Source organism: Grammomys surdaster, unplaced genomic scaffold (assembly GCF_004785775.1).
Source record: "Grammomys surdaster isolate TR1022 unplaced genomic scaffold, NIH_TR_1.0 382, whole genome shotgun sequence".
In the NCBI taxonomy this organism is placed as follows: domain Eukaryota; kingdom Metazoa; phylum Chordata; class Mammalia; order Rodentia; family Muridae; genus Grammomys; species Grammomys surdaster.
The window spans coordinates 478,483-498,665 of NW_021604801.1; the positions used below are offsets into that span (position 1 = coordinate 478,483).

At 44.4% G+C, this 20,183-nt stretch overlaps 1 protein-coding gene across 7 annotated transcripts in view; it reads left to right on the plus strand.

Annotated features, from left to right (window-relative positions):
- Window positions 1–20,183, plus strand: part of Vps8 (VPS8 subunit of CORVET complex) — a 223,185-nt gene that overhangs the window by 74,804 nt on the left and 128,198 nt on the right. For all 7 annotated transcript variants that reach the window (XM_028781270.1, XM_028781266.1, XM_028781267.1 and 4 more), the window contains 5 exons: window positions 3,881–3,927; window positions 7,664–7,886; window positions 12,499–12,588; window positions 13,640–13,691; window positions 17,703–17,745. In XM_028781270.1, coding sequence (XP_028637103.1) covers window positions 3,881–3,927; window positions 7,664–7,886; window positions 12,499–12,588; window positions 13,640–13,691; window positions 17,703–17,745 — 455 coding nt within the window. The remainder of the gene's footprint in view (window positions 1–3,880; window positions 3,928–7,663; window positions 7,887–12,498; window positions 12,589–13,639; window positions 13,692–17,702; window positions 17,746–20,183) is intronic.

A 20,183-nucleotide genomic window follows, 5' to 3' on the forward strand; every position in this document is an offset into this window, starting at 1 on the left:
CCTTCCCCTCTTTTGTCTCCTTCTGCAACCTCCTTTCTTCCTCGTATGCCCCTTGCTTGCTTGCTTGTTTTTAAATAACCCACCGAGTTTAATCAGGATTGGTTGCACATGCTTGGTTGTAGTGTTTACTGGATTGTGGAGAATTTACTGGTGGTTATGCCTATAACTCCCCCTTCTCATAGCCATTAACTACTTAGGGCCTAAGATAAGGGCGTGACCTCGCAATTCTCCCCCATCCAGTCCACATTACAGCTGGATCTTCAAAAGGTTTTGTGCAGATTCTGCTGTGTATTTCATTCTTTGATTATGCAAATTTCTGTTTGATTCTTTTTCAACATCTTAATTTCCATGATAAATTTTTCTTCATGGTTTCAATTTTTATCTCCAAACTAATGAGTTATCTTCCTTTTTTTAAATACTTGTTTTATGTGCTTAGGTGTTTTGTCTGCATGTGTATCTCTGCATCACATTCATGATATCTGGATTTTGTTTTGTTTTTCAGCTATCTCATTATCGACAGCTGTGGAGGTGTAGTGTGTGTGTCTGTTCTTTTGTTGCATTTTTGCCTTTCTGTTGGGTTGTATTTTTAGTTTTCCTCTTTTCCTATTGGCTTTTATTTGACAGAAAAGGATGTCAGATCTCTTAGAGCTGGAGATACAGATGGTTGTGGGCCACCTTGTAATATGTTGGGATTTGGACCCAGGTCTTCTGCAAGAGTCACCTCTCCAACCTAGTTACTTACTCTTTCATTTACTTTGGTATCTTTCTTGTCTGGGTTCTGAATTGATTTTATAGCTTTCCTTCTTAGTCTGAACTAATCTGTTTTATTCATCTACTTAGTAGCCTGATGTTTCTGGTTTTTGTTATGTTTTGTTTTTCAGTTATCTTGTTATCTTTTAGAACTGAAAAGGCACCGGCTGTGGAGGTGTAGTTTGTGTGTGTGTGTCATTTGTTGCAGTTTGCCTTTCTGTTAGGTTGTTTTTTTTAGTTTTCCTCTTTCCCTATTGGCTTATATTTGCCTTTTTCTTTCTTTTTTTTTCTGAGTCATCCTGGTGTGGTGTCTACTTGAATTTATGTTCAGAGGAGAATCAAAGTACAGTAGCACATACAGTGACTTGGTAGCAGTCCCAGTATGGCCACAGGAGGACACACTTGTCTCCTCTGTCGTCTGTGAGGTTCAGAAACAGCAGCATTAGGGCACTGATTGGGGAGAATGTAGTTTGTAGTTCTTTTAGGGCAAAGGTATCAGTCTTGATGTAGCGACATGAGGAAGGAATGAGGAAGTGGGAAGGAGGGGTAGGAGTGAGTGAGAAAGAAGTTAGAAAACACTGTGTGTGTTGACTTAAGCATTTTCAAGGTTTGTGAGAACAATGTTCTTTGAGCTGTGTTCAAATTGCTGGTCTCCAATTTTTATATTGGAGGCCATTTTATTAAGGATCTAGGAAGTATTGTTGTTACCTCTGGCACTGTGGGTAAATCCTGGGCTAGCCTAAAGGCTTTCACTTTCCCAAATGACAGGTTCATTTCCCTGGGCTTTTCTTTATTTTTAGAATCCTCTGCATCTCCATCTGTCAGTTTGGACCATTTTCCCCTCGTGTGTGACGTGCTCTTTCAGGCTGGAGATGCAAGTGTTTTTATTTCAGGAAACATTATTGAATTCCCTGGTGGGCTACTTGTTATGTTCCAGCATCTTCCTTTTCTTATTTGGGATTCCAGTCATGTATGCATCGGTACTCTCCCTTCTTCTCTTTGCTTTCTGCTTCCTCTTGTGTCTTACACTCACCATTCCAGCCTCTGCAGCTGGCTCCCACTGTCACTGGAAGACAGACTCCTCAGTAGACGTACCTGTGGTTTCCCAGTCATGGAATCCAGCGGCATCGTTGGGAACCTCAGTAATTCTCAATGATACCTTAAACATCAGTGGGTATCCTTTTTTTTTTAAATTAAAAAATGTTATTGGTTGAGTGAAACTGATGCAGTATGGAAAATATATCAATGTTACTTTCTGAGAATTCTTTAGATGAATTTCTGCTTTTCTTTTCTGCCTGTAATAGTTTTAAAATAGATTCTGCCTGCTAAGTGTTAGGGTTTAACTACTGGTATGGCAGTTCCTAGTGGCACTCATTCATGGTCCGATATCTCATGAAGTGTTCAAATGTTGTATTTTGAGCACATTTTTAGGGGAGGGCCTTTATCGATGGGACTTACTCTGCCTTGGGAGAGTTTGGAATTTGTTTCTTTCACATGGCCCACATGTACCATTTCCTAGAATGACTGCATTTGTTTCTTGGCCTAAGTGTTCCTATTCTAAGGAGAGAGTGACAGTCCTCTGATGTCACGGTCTTCATGCCAGTCTCAGAGAGTACAGCCTTACCCCACCAAGCCAAGAGACACAGCCCTCCTGCTCACCTTCCTCTGCCAGGGCGTGCTTCTTTTTCTCCAAATGTCCTTTTCTAGAGGATGCAGGATTTTAAGGATCCCAGTTTTAGGTTTTCCCTTTGCTGTGCTTCTCTCTGTTGCTGTGAGTCTAAGATTTCAACAGCTCTGTGGCATGGAAACTCAGGCTCCTCTCTGAAGGACAGAAGGGCAGAAGGACACACCTATGGGACCACCCTAGTGGCTTCTAAGTGCCTTGCTTTGGTTTCAGTCCTCCATTCACTTTTTACCCTGGACATGTGCATGTGAGTATAGGTGTGTAAAGGCAGAAGGGTTGGATCCCTAGGAACTAGAATGACAGGCAGATTTTAGGTCACTTAATGTAGGTCCTAGGAGCTAAACTTGGGTCCTCTAAAAAAGCAGTGTGTGCTGTCCTGCTAATTAAGATCTTCGTCCACCATTGTCTAGATAGTCTTCTGAGCTTGACACAAAGTGGCAGACTCACTTTGTCAACAGGGTTTCTCATTGTCATACCTCTACCTGCAGAATGACACTCGAATAGTCTAGGTTAGATTACTGGCTCAGCTTCCTTTCTTTTGAGAAGAACATGATCAGGGAGGACCTGAGATTCCTGGAGTCCCTCCCCATGCTAATGAGGCGTCTCAGTACCCTAGCCTTCAGCCAATGACCTTTGCCCACCTTGGCTATTTGTACTCTCTTCCCTAAAACTATATAACCCTTGATTCACCCCAACTAAAGTCTATCTGTCTTCTGAAGCTGGTCCTGGCGTGTTGTTATTACCATCCACACTCATAGGGCTTCCTAACTGCCCCCACCCCCCATCTCTCCTCCATTTGCCCTCATGGACCACTATGGGCTGAGGATCCCTGGGGCAGGGCAGGGAAGGTCACAGGATGCCCTTAATTGCTGAGAGATTTCCAACACTTGTCTGCATATTTTAAAGGGTATTATTAGATTTCTCCCCAGCATTTCTAGGAGCTCCCGCCCAGTTATCTAACCTGCCTAGACATCTAAATCCCTAAAATAGATTTAACTTCCCTAGAGAGATGACTCAGCAGTTAAGGACAGTGGCTGCTTTTCCAGAGGACTCAGGTTTGATTCCCAGAACCGACATGGCAGCTCACATCTGTCTGTGTCTTCAGCTCTAATGAAACCAGTGCCATCTTCTGGCCTCTGTGAGCTGCATGCAAAACACCTGCAAAGATATTCTTTAAGGCAAAACATCTATGCATATAAAACAAAAATAAAATCTTAAAAAAAGACATCCTCCAATATATTTGGGGTAAATTTCCAGAAGGGACATTGTTGAATCAAAGTGTTTATTCCTGAGACTTCTGGGACAGAGTGCCGACTTGCTTACCAACAGCACATGCTCTGAAGTTGTGTCATCCTAGCAGCCACACAGCATCTGAAGCCAAACTTTGCTTTCTCCAGTGGGTTATGGGTCAGGGCTGAGCTGATGCTCTCTTATGTTCTCTTCCAGGATACGGTGCCAGTAATAGTGGACTACTGCCTTCTGCTCCAGCGAAAGTGAGTATCTGGTGCCTGTCTGCTTCAGACAGGAAACCCAGGCAGTGTCTTGCTTAGGAATTGTGTTAGTTAAGGTTTCATTGCTGTGTACAGACACCATGACCAAGGCAACTCTTATAAAGGACAAACATTTAACTGGGGCTGGCTTACAAGTTCAGAGGTTTAGTCCATTATCATCAAGGTGGAAACATGGCAGCATTCAGGCAGGCATGGTGCAGGAGGAGCTGAGAGTTCTACGTCTTCATCTGGAGGCTGATAGCAGAATACTGGAAATGGCTTCCAGGAAGCTAGGATGAGGATCTTAAAACCCTGGCCCAGAGTGACACACCTATTCCAACAGGGCCACACCTGCTGATAGTGCCACTCCCTGAGCTAAGCATATTCAAACCACCACAGGAATTCTATAAATTTAACAGGCTTGATTCTTGAATGTGTTTTCATATGCTAAACTTAACAACTTTTCCCAAACAGAAGCTTATCACTGATGCATGCTTGTGTGCAATGGTAATGGAGGGGAGACTCGTCACACAGGGTGACAGATGTGACTGTTACCAACCATCACACCACAGTATTTCATACCATTCATTCAAAAGAGGCTACGTTCATTTTGCTAATTCACCTTGAGGGTTTTCTCTTCTTCTTCTACTACTTCTACTTCTACTTCTACTTCTTCTTCTTCTCCTTCTCCTCCTCCTCCTTCTTCTTTTTTTTCCCCCTAGAGCCTTTTAATTTAAAAACAAAGTCAGGGAGCTGGAGAGATAGCTCAGTGGTTAAGAGCACTGACTGTTCTTTCAGAGGTCTTGAGTTCAATTCCCAGCAACCACATGGTGGGTGGCTCACAACCATCTATAATGAGATCCGATGTCCTCTTCTGGTGTGTTTAAAGACAGCTACAGTGTATATACTCATATACATAAAATAAAGAAATCTTTTAAAAAAAACAACAAAGTTAGTAGAAAATTCTAGATTAGATTTTGTAGGTTTAAGTATCAACTTTATTAGTTTCCGACATGTGCCAATTCATAGGCTGACACTCGTGTAAGAGTCAAGCATCTCTAGGTCCTTTGTATCAGTGTCTCTAAGTGTTGTAGCACCTTATTAACATGTATAGCATTGCTCGTCTTCATTTCACAGGTGACAATGTAGCACCTGTGGGGCAGTAGGCTATGAGAAGCCAGAAAGCTTGGTAGAAATCCTTGAAGCCCCGGAAACCTTGGTCTGAAGAGGGCCAGCAGGACGGAAGGTTGCTTCAGGACTTCCCAAGCCATATATGGCTCTCTTAGCTTCCGCTTCCCACAAAGAGGTCCGTGGCCTTTACCACGTAGGAATAACACCTCCATGCAAATAAGGCATCCCTAAGCCCTCAAACCAAACCAATAGAGGTTACCTGTTCTCCCCCCAAAACTGTATATCCCCAGAGCTCAAAGTAAAGTGCGCTGTGTGGTGTGAGATCTCCCGCTGTCGGAGTGCTTTTGCGATCCCTCGCCAGTCTCCGGCTATCCTGCGCATTTCAAAGGACAACTCTCCTCTCCTCTCATCAGGTAGAGCTAACTGAGAGAGCTGTAACACTTTTCTTCCGTGGGCTCTCATGAGCTGCCCCTGGAAAGAGGGAACTGAAAGAGCCGGTAACACTCTCCCGCATTTGGAGGCTGGGACAGAGGTCCTGCTCCACACGACTGAAAAGCGTGCTGTGCCCTAGCTCACAGCTGCGCTCTCCCTCTTCGCTGCTGCCGCCACCCCCGCCTCTGGGGGTCCGCCTCTGGGGGTCGTGAGCCGGAGAGGGGAGAGGCCGACTCGGCGGGTGCCTTCCACGCCTCGACCCCAGATTCCCCCGACCCCAGATTCCGTCCGCTCGCCCCTGCGGGCCTGCTCTGGAGCAGACGCCCACCCCTGCCGCTGTGCTCCTCTTCCCGCCTGGGCAGCCCGTGGCCGCTGTTTTTGCACCTGCCGCCCAGTCCCCAGGCTGTGCCACCACCACCTCCACCACCACCACCACCACCACCACCAACACCACCACCACCACCACCACCACCACCACCACCACCAACAACAACAACGCTGCTCGGTGCCCTGCGGCGGTTCCTCCAGCTGCTCTCTCGGGACATCTCCACCCACCTGCAATCCCTCGGTGCGAGCATTGCCCAACAGCACCCATTGGGTGACAGGGGGGCTGTTACCGAGCTATTCGTATCGGTGTTCTGAAAGAAAAGTCTGTACTAATCAGGCAAGCAGCCTAGATATCAGGTCATCACGAGAATATCTAGGGGCCTCGGCGAACTCCTGGAGATCGCCAGAAAGCAGTTCAACCTGGTACCAGGATTTCCAGCTGCTGCAAGAGCTTGGGTGTGTGTGTGTGTGTGTGTGAACTGCTTCTGAGGAGGAAAGTCACCCAACGGCCAAAGTCCTAAGTTGTAGGTCAGCCAGGAGGCCAGTCATATTGACTGGGGCAGTGAAACGCCAAACCCTCAGCCCAGGGAAGGCTGGCCAGGCCCTATCTGGGCATTTAGGGTCCCTCCCACCAATTGGAAGCTCCTTACCAATCAATATGCCGGTGTGTGTTTGTGGGCTTCTGCAGTCTGGTATCAGGAAAGGTGGAAATGTGAGGTCTGTGTAGGCCTGTCTGACTGTCTAGCCCACGTGGCAGCACCATGGTGGGGGGGCCCGCAGTGGCACAGCTCATGTGGTGGAAGTTTTGTGAGCCTCGCAGCAGCGGGTGGAGTTGGGAGGGTTAGGGTTGGCAGCGGTGGAAATTCACGAGGTTGGTGACAGCAGGATGGAGTCCACATGGTGTAGCAGTGACAGAGGTGGCGGCAGCAGCGGGTAGCGGTTCCTGAAGTCTTCAGTCTCAGCCCAACGCACCAGTGTTAGAAGTCCGTGCACAGCTTAGGACAGACCACACCAGACCAAATGGTTCGGGGGTGGGGGGTTATTCAGGAGATAGGGCAAAGATAGGGGAGGAGAGAAGTAGAAGAAGAAGATGGAAAGAGAGAGGAAGAAGAGAACGAGGTCAGGGGGTTCTGCCTGTTTTATATGGGCAGTGACGTAGCCTCTCACAGGTAAAGGTGAGGTAGCCAGGTGGATTCTGGGAGTGTATGGCGGTTGCCTTGGCAATGATGTGGGGGTTGACTAGATGTGATGTCGCTGGGTTTGGAGCCTGATACCAACACTAAGAATTGAACAAAATACATGGGCCCAAGAGCTGGGTTCAGATTCTCACTGATACTCCCAGCATGTCTTCAGCAAGCCGCTGAGCTTTGTCAGCTTCGTTTGTTTTAAACTTAATCATGTGTTTCTTTTGGTGGGGGAGTGTGCCTTGGCCCACGTGTGTAGCTGAGAGGACAACTTTCAGAATCATTTCTCTCCTTCTACCCTGTGAGACCTGAGATCCGACTCAGGTTTGCATGTTAGTGACAAGCTCCCTTCCCCACTGAGTCATCTTGCTGGTCCTGTTCTGAGGCAGTTCTGTTTTATGACCTTGAACTCATCTGACCTCAACTTTCTGAGTGTTAGGGTTTCTGGAATGCACCACCAGTGTCTGGCAACACTTCTTATGTGTAAAAAATTGTTGGGAAGATTGACTCTGTGCAATATGGCAATATAAACTTCAGTGCAAACATTGCTAGTGGTTTTGTTAGGCTGATGTAAATTGAAGTCTCGAAAAGATATGACATACTTAGACTATGTTTAGTGGGTATTTGGAATAGTCTTAAAACGACTTTTTTTCGTTTTGTTGTAGGGATCTTCTATTTAGTCAAATGTATGACAAATTAAGTGAAAATTCTGTGGCAAAAGGTGTGTTTTTGGAGTGCCTCGAGCCGTATATCTTAAGTGATAAACTGGTGGGGATTACACCCCAGGTCATGAAAGACTTGATCGTTCATTTCCAAGATAAAAAACTAATGGAGAATGTGGAAGCCCTCATTGTCCACATGGACATCACCAGCCTGGACATTCAGCAGGTAAGCTGACCGTCTTCCCACAGAGGAAGCACTCCATCTTCACTGATCCTAAGGCCTCAGTCTGCCTTCCACAGACCCAGTTATTGAGCCTTTTTCCTAATGCTGTCTTAGGAGTTTGTGTAAGTAAAACCTAGGTAATAAATGCTCCCGAGCTAGAGAGTGTGTCTTCTGCTTCTTGGACCTTTTCCAGAGCTCATGGCTGCTTATTGGTAGATCACCCAGGAAGTGTTTGTTCCTGACCTTACTCAGTGTGCTCAATAACATGGCCCTCATCTGGAAGATTGTTTTCAACCATGGATACCTACTCATTAATAATAGACCATTCTTATATTTATGAGAATGATGTCATTTAAAAATCAGCTAGTACGTGAAGCAGAGTGGAGTGTTGAAATGTAGAGGCTGGTGTGAGAGGCAAATCACGGGGCTTCTTAGAATAAGCTGACAACTGTGGGTAATGGTGTGTGTGGGTTCAGCAGCTGTGGTTGAGAGTATATCTGGGGTTCAGGCACCTGTGGTTAGTAATATATCTGGATTTAGGTAGTTGTGACTGATGGTATTTAATTCCCTTTCTTTCTTTCTTTCTTTCTTTCTTTCTTTCTTTCTTTCTTTCTTTCTTCCTTCCTTCCTTCCTTCCTTCCTTCCTCCCTCCCTCCCTTCCTTCCTTCCTTCCTTTCTTTCTCTCTCTTCCTTTCTTTCTTTCTTTTTTTTTTTGGATTTTTCTAGACAGGGTTTCTCTGTGTAGCCTTGGCTGTCCTGGAACTCACTCTGTAGACCAGGCTGGCCTTGAACTCAGAGATCCGCCTGCCTCTGCCTCCCAAGTGCTGGGATTAAAGGCGTGCGCCCAGCGCTATTTAATTCTTTAATCATATTAAACCACCTAATGAGTGTGTTACTCCTGAGAGTCTTAAGCATCCCCAGCTAAGGTATGAGTGGCTTTCCCATGTCTTGTGAGGACCAGACCCTTTGAGAAGGTGCAGAGCCCACAGAACAAAAGTCTTGGGAACACCATAACATTTTCCTAATGTTGGTGAGCATCTTGAGGTAAAGCCCAGTCCTCTGAGCACATGCCTTTCTGGTGTGTGGGTAATTTGGTGTAGTCTGATAACAGCCCAGTATTTCGAGAACATGTTATTAATCTGGATTTTTATGGTGGTCACATCTAGTGTAGCCACCTGCGGCCATGAATCAACTGGGTTCACCTGAAAGTGGGGCTGGGAATGATAGGAGGATGGAGGGCGAGAAGATATGAATCCAAGACAAGTATTCTGATCAAGGCTTAATGCTTTAATGTTCAGCTCTCCATTTAAAGGGAAAGGCCCTGTCCAAACCCTTCCTTGTTTCAGTCGGAGATGGGTGGGTTAATGGCCAGAGTTATCTCAAGGCAAGCCCAGGGCCAGTTGTTCTTCTAAGTTCCGTGCAGCCAAGGTGGGTAACTCCACCTACATCCTATCACTTAGTCTGTTGTGGTAAACAAGGTCTCTCAGGCCTACTCATGGCCGGGGGAAGGGCACAATCTAGGAGAAAGTTTTATTTCCTTCTAATATTTTCAGCTTTTCCTAAATACAGTGTAAATGTGCTCTGATCTTTTCCACATTAAAACAACACAAAGTTTCTCATCTCCATGTCTGTACCTCCTTCCCCAGAGCCACCAGCCTCCTCATTCCTAGTCACATTAAGTTTTGAAAACCTTGTCTGGGTTACTGTTTCCATTTGTAGTATACATCCTGATAACCTTTCCAGGTTGCTTTCAATTGAGTAAGTAAGGACCTTGCTTAGGTAAATGAGTGCGTGCGTGCGTGCGTGCGTGCGTGCGTGCGTGCAGGACTAGTTCAGTGTCAGGGTCTGAGGGTGCTACAGCTATCCTGCTTATCAAGTGTATCTTCATAAACTAAGGAGAAAAGTTTGGCAGTATCATAAGAGTAAACAAACCAGAGGATGTTTGAAAACAAATGTTATAGTAAAAATGACGTAATAAAAATATATCAGTTAAAACCAGACAGTATAGTAGAGAGATGGGCTGCCGGCGTCTGGATAACTATAGGAAACCTTTCTAAATGACAGAGGACCTCAGAACTGAGAATGGTGGTACATGTCTGTTGTCCTAGTGTTTGCGGTTGTGGGGCAAAGCCAGGAGGATTAGAGGTTCAACAACTCTAGAGTAAGTTTCAGGCCAGTCTGAGATCCATGAGACCCTCTTAAGGAAAAAAAGACAAGACAAGACATACAGATGCAGAGAGAGAAATCAACAATGCCAGCATTTTAGAGGACAAAATTGTTTTAGGTAAAAACCAGTATAAAGGGGACAGAGAGCTTGCCTTGAGTGGTAAAACGACAGGAAAAGGCAAGCAGATGGACAGAAGTAGAGTTCGAAGATCAGATGCATCTGAGTATTAAGTGTGCTGTAAAGAAGTCTTATGGAAGAAGCGGGGGGAAGGATTGAGGGCTCCGAAGGGAACTCCACTGGAAGACCAGCAGAGTCAGCTCACTTGGACCTCTTGGGCTCTCAGAGACAGAACCACCGACCAAAAAGCATACACAGGCTGGACCTAAGCCGTCCCCTCCCTGCACATATATGGCAGATGTACAGCTTGGTCTTTGTTTGGTTCCCTAACAATTGAAACAGGGGCTGTCCCTAGAGCTGTTGCTGTATGTGGAATCCGTTCTCTAACTTGGATGTCTTGTCTGTCTTCAGCAGGACAGAAGTGCCTAGCCCTGCAGAGACTTGATGTGCCAGGGTTGGGAGATATCCAGGGTAGGCCTCCACTCTCTCAGAGGAAAGGGGGAGAAGGGATGGGGGAAGGATCCTGGAGCGGGGACAGGAATTGGGATGGAAAGTGAATAAAAATAAATAAATAAATAAATAAGTAAATAAATAAATAAATTTTTTTTATATATTATCTTTTAAATTTTTATTTGTTTTACCTATTCACTTTACATCCCTCTCAGTGCCCCATTCCTAGTCACCCCTCCCACAATCCTTCCTCCATCCCTACTCTTTTTATCTGAGTGGGTGGGGGCTTCCCTGGATATCCACCCCCTTGGCATTTCAAGTCTCTGAGGGGCTAGATGCTTCCTCTCGGTGAGGTCAGACAAGGCAGCTCAGTTAGAAGAACATATCCCTCTGGTACAGGCCACAACTTTTAGGATAGCCCCTGCTCCAGTTAGGACTCACATAAAGACCAAGCTGTACAGCTGCTATATATGAGGGAAGGCCTAGGTCCTGCCCATGTATGTTCTTTGGTTGGTAGTTCAGACTCTGAGAGCCAAGAGGTCCAGGTTAGTTGACTCTGTTGGTCTTCATGTTGAGTTGCTGTCCCCTTTGGGGCCTGTAATCCTTCCTCCTGTTCTTCCATAAGAATCCCCAAGCTTCAACCACTGTTTGGCTGTGGGTGTTTGCATCAGTCTGAGTCAGCTACTGGGTGGAGCCTCTCAGAGGACAGCCATGCTAGACTCCTATCTGCAAGAATAACTAGAGTATCATTAATAGTGTCAAGGGTGCTTGCTCATGGGATGGTCTCAAGTTGGGCTGGTTATTGCTTGGCCATTCCCTCAGTCTCTGCTCCATCACGTCCCTGCATTTCTTATAGACAGGGTAAATTTTGGATTGAAAGTTTTGTGGGTGGGTTGGTGTTCCTATTGCTCCACTGAGGGTCCTGCCTGGCTACAGGAGGTGGCCTCTTTAGGTTCCATATCTCAAATGATGTGAGTCACAGTTAAGGTCACTCTCATTGATTTTTGGACACTTCCCTTATCCCAAGTCTCTGTCTCATCCTGGAGACACCCCCACCTCCTCACCCCTGTCAGTTGCAGATTTCCATTCATTCTTGTAGTATCTGGCCATCTCCTGTCCCTTCTGACACCTGATCTCCCCCCTCCCCATTTCCCTAAATGTTTTCTCTTCTCTCTGTTCAACCGCATGACACTCCTTTTCCACGTTCCCATCCTTACCGCTTTCTGCTTGTGTGATCTGTCATGTTCATTTCTTCCTTTGGCTCACATGCCAGGCGTCTCCTTTAGGTCCCGGGTCATCTGTTGTTCTGAATGACATTGAATGCTGAAGAGGAAGTCAGGTTCCTTTAGAATGATAGCGTAATTGTAAACAGTGGTGTGTGTGTGCATGTGCGTGTGTGTGTTCAGTTGAAGGTCTTTCCTTCCCCTCTCTCCCTCTACATTGTCTCATGTACCCCTTCCCATGAGCTTTACCTTAGACCATTTTGTTGTCTTCTTTGACGGATGCACGCACTGAGCATACTAGAAAGGTAGAGCCCCAGGCTGGGTCTCTCTGTCACTTTATTCTTGTGCTAAGGAGATGTTCTGTAAATTTTTGAAGAACAGTTTTAATGATTAAAAGCAAAATGAATACTGGCAAGGAAGATTATTTTAAAGAAACAAAGTTATAAGTTTGAGGGTATTTGAAAGTAGCTGTTGTACTCTGAACTAATACTGATCTGCACTAACACCATCCACTGGCTTTGAGTATTTAAGTTTCAATTTCCATCAGAGAAGAGGAAATAAGAAGACTTGGAAGAAAAAGGCCTTGATTCTCAGAGTTTGAAAGGAAATCACTGTATGATAGCATTGACTGTGTGTCAGAAGGTTTTTCCTTTTACAGGTGGTTCTCATGTGTTGGGAAAATCGTCTGTATGACGCCATGATCTATGTCTACAATAGAGGCATGAATGAGTTTATCAGTCCAATGGAGGTAAGACGCCATCTTAACACATTTAACATTGTCTTATGTCTCTCTGTTCCCCGTTTACTTTGAATACTTTGTTTTCATCTAATTAAAATTCTTACATGAGCTTATTAGAACTGTTTTCATTTTTTAAATTATTACATTTATTTGTTTTGTATATGTGCATTCATGTCTGTATTTATGTGTAGACAGGTATGTGTATGCATGTCAAGAACAGTGTGTGTGTGTGTGTGTGTATTTTCTCTGTCTTCTGTCATAGGGTCTTGGACATTAAATTCAGGCTGCCAGGGCACTTTCACCACCACTGAGCCATCTCATTGGCCCTTAGCTTTCAGGGACTTTTAGATGGCATTCATTTATTTTAATTATTTGTTGCTGGTGATTGAAGCTGAGGCAGGAGGATTGATATGAGTTGTAGGACATCCTGAGCTACAGAGTAGGATAGGACATTGTTTCCCAAACTAGACAAGAGTTTCTCTGGCAGTGGTCTCCTTGGGTCTGTATGTGTTTTAGTGATGTAGGTAATGTGCTCTTTCCTGGGGCTGTTGAGCTGTTTCCAGTATAAAATCCTCTGCATTGCCACTTGGGTGGGAAAACCTAACATGCCTTTAATATCAGAAACCACAGTCTTGACAGAGACCTTCGTGAAGCTGGCGTTACTGAATGGGCTGTGGCATTGGAGTTTCTTTGGAGGAGGTCCTTTCAATTGCCTCTCTGTTCTTATATTTAATCTCACAGCAAATAAATAACTCCATCAAAGAAAGAGTTGACAACTTTAATGTTCATGAGAATCTTTAAAAATGCTATCCTTTGGGCTGGAGAGATGGCTCAGTGGCACTGAGTGCTCTTCCTGAAGTACTGAGTTCAATTCCCAGCAACCACATGGTGAATCACAACTATCTATAATGGACTCTGATGTCCTCTTCTGGTGTGTCTGAAGACAGAGACAGTGTACTTATATAAAATATAAAATATTCTACATACATAAAATAAATAAATCTTTTTTAAAAAAAATGCTGTGCTTTGAAATGACCGTGATTTCTCTGTTTCAATTTAGAAGCTTTTCAAAGTCATCGCCCCACCTCTGAACGCAGGGAAGACTCTTACAGGTATTCCTTCTCTTTCTTCTTTGAAAAGATTTGTTACGTCCTGACTGATTTATTTGGTAGGGGGGACACATGTGGAGGTCATAAGGCAGCACTGTAGAGTCTCTCTGCTCTTCTCTGCTTCCTTTACCTGGGATTCAGGGTCAAACCCAGGTTACCAGCATGCACATTCCTTAGCCACTGAGCTGTCTAGCCTCCCCTCCCCCACTTTATTTCTGGAGACAGTATTGCTCCTCGACCCTGGAGCTGTCGGTTTGGGGTCACATTGGTGAACAAGTTTAGGGATTTGCCTGGCGGTGCTGAGGTTCCAGGTAAGCATGGTCATGCCTGGCTGTTCTGTATGTGCTAGGGACCTAGACTCTAGTCCTCCTGCTTGCATACCAGGTGCTTTACAGACTGCACCGTGCTGCCGGTCCCATCCCGCAACATTTTCTTCTGATAGAGATTTCTTATTTCATTAGAAAACACATGATTATATATCTGCCTTTTAAATCATAGTGAGATTTATTTTATGGCTTAATATCTGGTCTACTCTAGAGAGTGTTTCAAATATACCAGGGAATATACTGAAAGTATTCTGTGTGTGGAATGTTCTGGAATTGCTATTGGTTTATGGTTCTGTCCAAGCCTTCTGTGTCCCACATGTCTTCTGTTTTATCTGTAGTTAAAAACTGGTGTGGAACTCTTTCCTGTTATTTCAGTGTTCTGTCTCACATCTCAGGTCTTCCAGGTTTTATAGCTAATGTTCAGAAAATGTTTATTGCTTAGATGAATGACAGTTTCATGGGACATCTTCAAATTGCTTTTAATTATGATGGTATTTAACTTTTCAAGCTTTATGTAGCCTAACTCCTTTTGTGAAGTAATTTCTAAAGGCTTAGTAACTGTTACCAAAATGTGTTATGTTCATGGTAAATGAACTGGTGTCATTATATACTAAAATTACTTTGGTTCAAATGGAAAAGTAGATTCCTGGCAGAGTCCCCTAATAGCCATTTAGCTGAACTAAAGCAACAATATAAATTAATTTCTTATTGGTTTTCAAAATTTTGTGAGCTGCATCTTACTACCTCTGAAGGTTTTGACTTCATGTGGAAGTCACTATTTCCACATGAAAATTGCTAAGTTGAACAGTGCTAGTCTTAGAATTTAGAAGCATTTTACCTGGGAAGCTGGGAAGACAGACCTGAGACAGATTTTCCTTACACAGAAGCCATCTGCTCCATCAGGAGCACCACCCTCCCCTGAGGCCACCCAGAGACAAGCTTCAGTCAGAGAGAAGCATCTGTCTGCCTCCCTCCCTAGCTCTTCTGCTCTCATGGGTCTTTCCTATTGCTTACTGTCAGCAAGTGCACAAAATAGTGTTTTTATTCTTATACCTGCACATCTTCCTGCCCTCTGACTTATGGCTGCCTTTATTAGACTGTGTAGGATTCAATCAGAACTGTGTTCTCAGTTCTGGGAGTTCAGGAAGATCATGGCCCTAATAATGATGGTACCCAAAAATATCAGGCCACACCCCTCCCTCCTAGGGTCCTCGTCTGTCTAACAGAGGCCAGAAAGACTTGCTTGTTTGCCTTTGCTCGGGAGTTTTCAGTTCTGATAGTTAAGAGTTTTCCTTTGGCCTTTATTTCTTCATGGGCAGAGCTTCAGAGTCAGCCTCCAGTTGTGACTAGGGCTGTCTGATTGGTTTTCCTGGAAATGTTCACAGCTCTTGTGTAAGCCTTTGCAAATTCATCTTCCACTTTATCTTGTAAAAAGGTCTTCTTAGTCCTCAGGGATCATAGTGCCTCAGGCAGCTGAGTGTTTAACCGTAGGAAGGAGTGTTTTCACAGTGCCTGAAGTGAGTCTGGAAAAAGACAGTTATATGGAGACCCTAGGTTCTGCTATTTTCCCCACTGAGTTTTCGCTTGTTCATTTTATTGAGCAGTTTTACTGAGAATGGGTCTTGTAAGTGTTGCAAAATTAGTCCTGGGCCTTGAACCTAGAGCCCTGTGCATGCTGGGCAGTGCTCCATAGGATGCAGCCACTGGACTGCATCCATAGCCCTCACTCCTGACATCTTCTCTATCATTCCCTTCGGCCAAAGAGACTAGACATCTTTCTGAGCCTTGTTGTATCTGGTGTGTTGTATCATGGTGCACTTACCCTCAGGGAAAGGCCTCATAGGAGAAGAGGACTCTGCATGCCCTCAGGATGTTAGCATCTAATTCTCATAGTTACTTTGTGTATTAAGAGCAGGCTTATAGGCTTCCCCTCCCTTCCTCCCTCCCTCCTTCCTTCTCTCCCTCCTTTCCTCTCTTCTTTCCTTCTTTCCTTTCTCACCCCCTCTCTGCAATGATGGGACAGGAGTCATTTTGTTTGGTCTTAATATGTCATATCTCATTACAGCCCAAACCTTGCATCATTGGCGTAGACTTGAAAGTTGGTTTTCTCACATGAATCTACCATAAATGAATATGGAAAAATCTAAGCACTGAAAAATCTAAACAACATTGAACATTGTTGAGTTTTATAATAGAGAACTATCTAGAATGACTTGGGTAGTAGAAAATGAGTCTCAATTTTGATTGTACTTCTCTACATTCGCTAGTCTCCTGCTTACATGGCAGACACTCTGCTGGATGCTTAGCGTGCGTATCACAGATCCCCACTGCAGATCACAGATCCCCACTGCGGGTCACAGATCCCCACTGCGGGTCACAGATCCCCACTGCGGGTCACAGATCCCCACTGCGGAGGAAGGCCTGGGAGTGGAGTGGTGGGGAGGGGCATGCTAATGAGTACATTCATTTTTCTAGGAAGATACTACAAGCTAGATGTACTTTTCCTGAGATTTCTAATAACTAAAGTATTTACATAATCATGCGCTGGGAAGATGACTCAGTGAGTAGAGGCTCTTGCCTCCAAAGCTGATGGTATCCGGGTCGTAGACCCACAGAGTGCAGGGAGACAACTAACTCCAATTCCTAACCTTGTCTTCTGACCTCCACACACCGCAGAACTAACTCTCTCTCTCTCTCTCTCTCTCTCTCTCTCTCTCTCTCTCTCTCTCTCACACACACACACACACATACACACACACACACACACACACACACACCCCTATGAACATATACACACACATGCACATATACCACATCACATGTACACATGTGTATACACACACACCACACACATGCACATATACACGCACATGCACACACATATGCACACATACATATGCATACACAAACACACACAGAGTATTTATTTAATCCGTCAATAAACCTGAACTTGGTGCATCAGTGCGGTGATTACTGTCATGTGTCATACTTGTCGAGGTGGGTCAAATGACACTTTGAGTTAAGGCAAAATATAACTATACATGTAGTGTTGAGAAGCTGTCACAGACTTTATTATTTATGAAGATTACTGATAAAGACAGTTCTTATTTGCATTATGTCTAGGATTCCAGTTCCAGTTCTTTGTTACCAGTGACAGATCCTTGTGATCTTTGCTCCCTAAGTGTTCCCAGTCACTTCACCTTGTTGATCGTATTCCAGTGTGTGCTACCTTTACCTCCTCGGCTAAAAATTCATCTCATTAGCTTTCTTGTGCTCTAAAAGTCCCACCAAATAACAGAATCTCTTAACATAGTTTAGAATAGGCTATTTAGTCAAGGTTTATTACTTCAAACATTTGGAAATGTGACCTCCGGAGAGCTGTGTGCTGTGGGTGGTAGATGACAAGTGAGAACACACTGTAACTACATCTTAATAGTAATTGGCAACAATCCACAGGTCTTCAGCTTTTCTCCGCATTCCCTGCTCCTAGGTTGTCAACAGTACATAAGCATCTACTCAGCTCCACACGAGCCTACACGTATCCACACAGGTCTTCAAATACAATCTAGAGGAAAATTAAAAAGTAAAGTAATTTGTCATCTCAACTTTGAGGGTTTTCCCCACATAAATGTTACTGTTCTGACAAGGTTGGAGAGAGAACTGCTAAGTACTTTTATTTCCGTTTCAGATGAGCAAGTTGTTATGGGCAACAAGCTTCTGGTGTACATCAGGTGAGAGATTCTGATGTGTCTGACTGTGTCCCCTCCACACCCCACGTTTACAGTGGGTAAAAGGTTCTGATGTGTCTGTGACTATATGTATTCCCCCTTCATGTTTACATTAGTTGAAAGGTTTGATGTGTTTGTACCTGTGTCCCACCCCCACCCCCAAGTCCTCCACGTCTGAATTGGTGGTACAATATCTTGTTTGTGTAGTGTTATTCATTCTTCAAAGACATTTTATATAGCGGAGAGTCTATGTCTGGTAATATCTAAAATCATTTTGTGTTAGTCTTGATAGGCTTTGGAGGCAAACATGATTCCCACAACATAGAATGCTCAGTCGGTAGCCAAGAGACCTGCTGTATATTCTACTTTTACTACCACAAAGTCTGGGTGATGTGTGTTACCCCAGTTTTACATATACAGGCAAGAAGCTTTTTAAGTCATGGAGACATTGGTGACAGAGGTAAAACCACTGTTTGTGTCTTGACCCATAGAAGAGAGCTCATTCCAGTAGTGTGTGAGGGTTCAATCTGGGTAGAACTGGCCATGTAGTTGCTTGGTGGAAAGGTGGGGGAGGTGGCAGGCCCTCTCAGAGCATCATTTTTGTTCTGTAGCAGTGGAGTAGACACTGGAGTAGATGCTGGGACCAGTCTCACACCTCTTACGTTGACTCGTCAGTGAGGAAGAACATAGCAGCAGTTACCAAGCACTTCATTATTGTATTTTAAACTCTGGAATATCTGTTACCAAGTTGTTTCTATTATTAAAAATTGATGTGAGGTTCATAGAAGTGTAAAGTTGTTCCTAACCCACCCCCAAAATTAAGAGAGATATTCAGATATTCATAAATAATTCAGAAGTCAAGCCATTAATTATTATTATTAAAAATAAAAGAAATTCTGATTCAGAGGTGAAGCCACAGGGTAAATATTTTCTCAGACGCAAACTCCTTAAAAGGCAGCCATTTATTTTCCCTGTGCTCATTACCATGGCTAATTTCCAAGTGTTACCCACCACTGTGAAACCTCCAGCATGGAGAGTATCAGGCCTCTAGCAGGCCAACTGTAGCTGCATGGTATTGTTAGGTTCTTTCTGGATACCAGTCTGAGCGTTTGGTGGAGAGTCCCCATCACTGCTGTCCTGTGTGCACTGGTGCCACCCCTCCCATCACCCACCACGAAGTATCATCTTATTTTTTCTTCCTTGAACTAACACATGAAAACATAAAAATTATGCATATTTATGGGCTACAATGTGACAATTTTGATAAATGTCTATATTGTGTGATATTTAAGAAGCAAGAGTTAATACAATTCTCTCCTGAAGATTTATGGTGAAAATACTCAAAAGCTTTTTGTTAGAAGATGGGCCTGCACTGTTAGACCTGACCTCGTTGACTGGATCAAGCCAGACATCCCTGGACTGGAGAGTTAAGAGACTGTCTGTGCTATAACTTGATAGCTCTCAGTTTATGGTACCTGGCTCCACCGTGTTCCCTGTCAGCTCTACTCTGCTGTTCTTAATCAAGTGCTCTGAAACTTCTCATACCTTTTTGATCATACAAAGTCAGACCTTTCCACTGTTCTGGGGATTGGTCCAAGAGTCCTCAGGGACAATGATGAAGAAGACAGCCAGAGATGAAGCTGTCTGACTGTCTGCAGAGGTTCTTTTGGCTGCTCCTTCTCACCCCACTTATGGTAGCTCTTTCTCTTATCCTTATTTTTAATTAATTGATTAATTAATGTTACATCTCAATTGCACTTCCCCTCCCTCCTCTCTTCTCAATCCCTCTTCCTTCCTCCATTTCTTCTAAGAGAAGGGGAGGCTTCCCTGGATACCTTCCTTGGCATATCAAGTTGCAGCAGGACTAGGATCATCTTTTCCTATTGCAGCTAGACAAGGCAGCCCAGTTAGGGGAAAGGGATCCAGAGGCAGGCAACAGAGTCAGAGGCAGCCCCCACTCCTGCTGTTAGGGGCCCCACAAAACTGGGCTGCATGTGTTACATGTGTGCAGGGGGCCTAGGTCCATCCTATGCATGCTCTCTGGTTAACTAGTTCAGCCTCTGTGAGCTCACATTAGATGATTCTATAGGTTTTCTCGTGTTGTTCTTTACCTCTCTGGCTCCTTCAATCCTTCCTCCCCCTCTTCCACGGGACTCCCTGAGCTCTGCCTAATGTTTGCTATGGGTCTCTGCATCAGTTTCTATCAGCTGCTGGGTGAAGCCTCTTTGATGACAGTTATACTAGGCTCCTGTCTGCAAGTATAACAGAATATTATTAATAGTGTTGGGGTGGGCTCTCTCTCATGGCATGAGTCTCAAGTTGAGCAGTCATTGGTTGGCCATTCTTTGATTTCTGCTCCATCTTTATCCCTGCACATTTTGTAGTCAAGACAAATTGTGAGTTGAAGGTTTTGTGCCTGGGTCGGTGTCCTTACCCCTCTA